Source organism: Benincasa hispida, chromosome 8 (assembly GCF_009727055.1).
Source record: "Benincasa hispida cultivar B227 chromosome 8, ASM972705v1, whole genome shotgun sequence".
Taxonomy (NCBI): Eukaryota; Viridiplantae; Streptophyta; class Magnoliopsida; order Cucurbitales; family Cucurbitaceae; genus Benincasa; species Benincasa hispida.
Window position 1 is genome coordinate 19,425,655 of NC_052356.1, and position 5,052 is coordinate 19,430,706.

The 5,052-nt window shown below is 33.6% G+C and overlaps 1 protein-coding gene across 3 annotated transcripts; it reads left to right on the forward strand.

Annotated features, from left to right (window-relative positions):
• The first annotated feature begins 449 nt into the window (after positions 1 to 449).
• LOC120082486 lies at positions 450 to 3,592 on the forward strand. 3 transcript variants are annotated; one of them, XM_039037674.1, is made up of 10 exons: positions 450 to 742; positions 947 to 1,342; positions 1,617 to 1,725; positions 1,814 to 1,879; positions 2,090 to 2,184; positions 2,285 to 2,322; positions 2,405 to 2,492; positions 2,604 to 2,876; positions 3,082 to 3,147; positions 3,242 to 3,397. In XM_039037674.1, the coding sequence occupies exons 3-10, from the start codon at positions 1,665 to 1,667 to the stop codon at positions 3,395 to 3,397; spliced, it is 843 nt and encodes a 280-aa protein (XP_038893602.1). In that variant the 5' UTR covers positions 450 to 742; positions 947 to 1,342; positions 1,617 to 1,664. The 3 variants fall into 3 exon arrangements, with proteins under 3 accessions (XP_038893602.1, XP_038893603.1, XP_038893604.1); XM_039037675.1 differs by lacking the exon at positions 450 to 742 and having other exon boundaries at positions 793 to 1,342; positions 3,242 to 3,592; XM_039037676.1 differs by lacking the exons at positions 450 to 742; positions 947 to 1,342 and adding an exon at positions 1,378 to 1,406.
• The last annotated feature ends 1,460 nt before the right edge of the window (positions 3,593 to 5,052 follow it).

Here is a 5,052-nt window from a genome sequence, read left to right on the forward strand (position 1 = left end):
TCATATGCGTGTATAAATCTTGAAAATCGAGCATTTGTTAAATGAAAAATTTTGGACCAATCATAAATTATCACGTCATCTTTTTTGGACTAATTAAAAGTTGACATGTGTCCTAAATTGAACTTGAAGATAAGAATTGACAAATCTCAATAACGCCATATGTTTTCATCATGACCGGTGGATTGAACAAAATTATTTTGGTCCAATTAAATATTTTATATTTTGGTTAAAGTCAAGTTCATTTGCCCTCCAACGATCTCGTTGATCATCAAACTCTCTGAAAGTGCTCTGTTATTGCCTTTGTAAAAAAAAATATGGGCTCACATTCATCCCTCCAAGGAAATCAAATAGGGTAAATTCTGTGATTGTGCCGCAGCACGCTACCTTGTGTTTTCATTATAATGTCGTGACACTGCAATACAAAGAAATAGAAGACAAAAAAGAGAAGAAGAAACACTCGTGTCCTCAAGCTTGTTTGTCCTCCTCCAACGATATCCTTGATCACGAACTCTCTAAAAGTGCTCTGTCATTACCCTTTGTCTTTGGTTCCCATTCATCCCTTCAAATTTACGATGAAAGGAAATTAAATAGGGAAATTCCCTAGTGGTGCCGCAGCATGCTACCTTGTGATTTCATTGTAGTATGCTGATGTTGCCCTGTTTTTCAGCCTCAAATTTTGAGCAAGACTTTAAACCCTTGGGATGCCTCTTCGACCCTTTTTTTCTCTCTCGTCAAGCCTTAGGTCATACTTTGACTCTCCTAATGTTATTTTCATCATTTTTATTTTTTTATTTTATCTTTTTTTCCCCATATCCTTAACTCTAAAATTAACCCCAAATTTACGATCAAGATTGTTTATAGATTTGTTGAAAGAGTAGAAGTCAAATTTGGACCTTCAAGATTTATAGATTTGTTAAACCATTTCTTTACGAATCCCAAATTTCAGATTTATCATACACGTTGTCACGTTACTGATTATCGAAGGAAAGCCTCCGCCGCCAGCGGCGCCGACCAACGCTGAACCAAGCATTCATTGCGGCGGAGTGTTCTCCATCCTAACTCCACGGCGATCTGTTCAATTTTAAATTTCAATCAAGCAAAAAAGAAAATGCCAATTTGCTGTACTGTAATGTAATTAAAGAGGCTTAGAATTCACTCACTCCCTCGACGACTGTTCATGAAAAGGCGTGGAGGAGAACTGAGAACGTGTCTGTACCTTATAAGCCCACGATCTCCCATTGCATCTCCCCATTTTTGTTTCAGTTCCAACTACTTCTTGTGCATTTAATTGATTTCTCGTCTTCAGGCGAATTTCTTCACGGGCGGTTCGAGTTTGATTCTTGTGAGTGTCGGTTTTCATTGTCATTGTTCAATCTTTAGCACCATTTGGAGAATACTTTATTGGGGTTCGGTTGTTTCATTGGATGTTTTGTTTTTCAGTGATTTTGGGATCAACCCACATTTTGTTCTGATCATTTTCTTGTTTCATTTGCAATGAGTTTGAGTTTGGTTGAATCTAAATCGGTTAATAGATGAAATGCGATTTGTTTTGTGGTTGTTTTTGGGGATTTTCTTTAGTTTGAGATCTGTTTGATCTGTATTTTTGGGCATTGCAGATAGAAGTATTTTGAGTTTTGTGGGTTGAACTTGAAGTGTACCTAGAAATGGAGAATGGTGATCAGTTCAATCAGATTTCTGATGCTAAATATGAATGTCTTCTCTTCGGTATTACATTTTGGACTTCTTATCTTTTTCAATTTCAAAGTTGGATTAGAAAGTTTTTTATAACGAAGAATTATGTGTTTACTTTCAGATCTAGATGACACTCTTTATCCTTTTAATTCTGGTTTGGCAAATGAAATCACCAAGAACATTCAAGGTTAGTTGAAATTTCCTTTCCCCTTTCCTTTCTGGATTCAGGAACATTTTGGGCTAGGCTCTCCATATTTCTATGATATTATCCATTTTGAAAGTTATCTTATGTGAATTGACATGGGATTATGTTCACATCTCCAAGCCATAACGAGTTAAAAGTTAGGTATGTTTGTTGTTTTATAGATTGGATGAATTCTTATTACTTTTCTTTTAGAATATATGATTGAAAAGTTAGGAATGGAGGAGAATGTGCCTGAATTGTGCATTTCCTTGTACAAGATTTATGGGACAACAATGGCTGGTCTTAGAGTAAGTTAAAACATCATAGCCTTTTACATGATCTTTCTTCAAAACAAGCATTGCAGTCAATTATTGGATTCTGTGTCATGGCCATTTTTCCTGGTTGCAGGCTATCGGTTATAACTTCGATTACGATGATTTCCATAGGTAACAAAACTTTTGATCTTCATTATTATGTATGTTTTAGAATTTTGAGTTGTATTCATCATTTTTTTCTTCTGTTCTGCAGTTTTGTTCATGGAAGGTTGCCATATGATATGCTCAAGCCTGACCCTGTATTGAGAAACCTTCTTCATAGCTTACCAATTCGAAAACTTGTGAGTAGCTTATCCGACATTAGTTACATGTTTCGTTGTCTTTTCAAGTTTTAACTGTTGATTTGATTTTTACCGTTTTGTTCTGTGTTTCTGTCTGATTTCTGAGCTCAGATATTTACAAATGGTGATATGGCCCATGCAACTAGAGCGCTGAAGAGACTTGGATTAGAGGACTGCTTTGAAGGGATTTTATGCTTTGAGACTCTGAATCCTGATAAGGGAACAGTTGATGAGGAAGCAGGGTCTGTAATTTTTAACATCAATCAGTATATGAGCAATCCAAACTCTGATATCGATCTACCAAAGACGCCGGTCGTCTGCAAACCATTCGAGGAGGCATTTAAGCAAGTTTTCGAGATAGCCAATATCAACCCACAGAAAACTGTAAGTGAAAAATAGATTTAGAGCAACTTTAAAAGACTTTTTCCAGGAGTTTGATGATTATGGTTTATGTTATGTTAAAAAAAAAGTATCCAATTTTTAGAACTCGAATCAATTAACTAGTATCCATTTAATAGTTGCCCTGATCTGTTATTCAGCTTCATTTTCTTTTCACAATACTACATTTTTCTTATCGTCTTGTCTGCAGTTGTTCTTCGACGATAGTGTTCGTAATCTACAAACCGGGAAGCTGGTGGGCCTTCACACAGTGCTGGTAAGTGCCAAAACCATCGTTCCGGTGCGGGGCTTGGATTTCTTCTTCAAAGCTTGCTGAACTGATTAACGTTTGGACCTTATCATGAATTCAGGTTGGTAATTCACAACGAATCAAGGGGGTGGATCATGCGTTCGAGAGTATCCATAATATCAAGGAAGGATTGCCTGAGCTATGGGAAGCGATGGAGAAGCTCAACAGCATCTCATATTCCGAAAAGGTAGCTATTGAGACTTCAGTTAGAGCATAATTAGTATTTATGATCTTAAATTACAAGTGGATAGTGCAAAAACTCTTGGCATCTGCAATGAATCCAAAATATAAGAACTGGTTAATAGAACACATTGCCTCATGATAAGAGGGAAAATGTATCTCCTTTTGGATTTCTGTTGATCATAGTATGGTTCAGACAATAAATCATTGATGATAGCTCTTTCTTTCTTTCTTTTTTAAGTTCGTGGAGGATTCAAACGTTTTAACCTATTAGTCAATAGTATATACCTTAACTAGTTTAGCTAATGTACATGTTGTAATTGATCTTAGTTCATTTAGTCGCATATGAACTCATCCTCAAAGAGATAAGTTTATTGTTTTTATTGTTCTTTCATCAGATGAACAAAAATAAAGTATAAAAAGACAAAACATTTTATAAAGTATCATACTTTTGTTAGCTTTTAAAGAAACCAAACTATTATCTAATATTTAGGGTGTTTTAGTTAGTGATTTGAAAACAACAAATTTAAAAACATTAGATTCAAACCTTGTTTAGAGTTACCAAGAATTGGAATGAGTACCAAAATGCTCTTTTCCTTATTGCTAGCTTCATATTATTTCCATAGGTGGTCTCACTCTAGTTCCTACCTTGTTGAGTTTCATTCACTCTTGTTCTTGATTTCAAGTAAAAGTAAACAGGGACTCGATGAAAACCAAAATTGTATTTTGTGTTTTCAATCTTTTTAGTGTTTGATAGTACATTTAAATATTTGATCCTAATTTAAATGATAGTTGTTGAAAAATGTGATTCATAAATATATTTATAAACTATATATATATATATTAGAAAAAGGGTTCTATATACACCTCAAATACTAATTTTAATTAATTAGAACACATTCTATGCTATAAACTTTGTATAGTTATTATTCTATAATATCCTATGATTTATAATTGGAAAATTTTAGAGATAGAAAGAATGTCAAATTATTTATAAAAATAGCAGAAAAAAATACTGATAGACTTCGTACTTCTACTGTTTGAAAACGAAACCAAATAACAAGTTTAAAAAGAAAATCCATCCAATGGAGTTCGGGAATCCATTTGAATTTGTAGATCTAAAAACATAAAACAAGATTTAAATTTTATAAAAATAGGTTCTTTACTTGTTGATTGATGGAGTTTTTTATATGGATGACCCTTTTAAGTTTCACATGTGCAATTAATGATCCACCCCACAAATAAATGAAATCTAACCTTCTATTTAAGTTATGTTGGAGCGCATAACGGCTTTATAAAGTATCGCACTAGGGATTACAATGTTTATTGTATCCCTAATGCGATGGTCATCTCTGTTGCGATTTTCATTTTTCTTGTTGTGTTTTTTCCATAAATATTGTAATAGAATGGAGAAAAATGAAGATCGCAATAGAGATAGTCATCGCGTTAGAAGTGCAATAGACGTCATTCCTAATACCATATGTTATAAAACATAATAGTACGATTTGATGTAAGTATAAAGTTAGATTTCATACGTCTGTGACTTGTGAGGGGTGGGTCATTAATTATTTAATGGACTAAAAAAAGTCATTAAAAAAAAACTCTAATTGATGACATGTTTTAACTAATTAAACTCTGATTGATTGAAATTTTTAGCTACAAAGTCTAAATATTTTTTAGATTTTATTTATA

Excerpts from the sequence above, each read along its gene's own strand:
- LOC120082486 (XM_039037674.1), top strand. The coding sequence starts at position 1,665 with ATGGAGAATGGTGATCAGTTCAATCAGATTTCTGATGCTAAATATGAA. Across the intron at positions 1,880-2,089 it reads AATCACCAAGAACATTCAAG|AATATATGATTGAAAAGTTA; the intron begins GTTAGTTGAAAT and ends CTTTTCTTTTAG. Across the intron at positions 2,493-2,603 it reads GCTTACCAATTCGAAAACTT|ATATTTACAAATGGTGATAT; the intron begins GTGAGTAGCTTA and ends TTCTGAGCTCAG.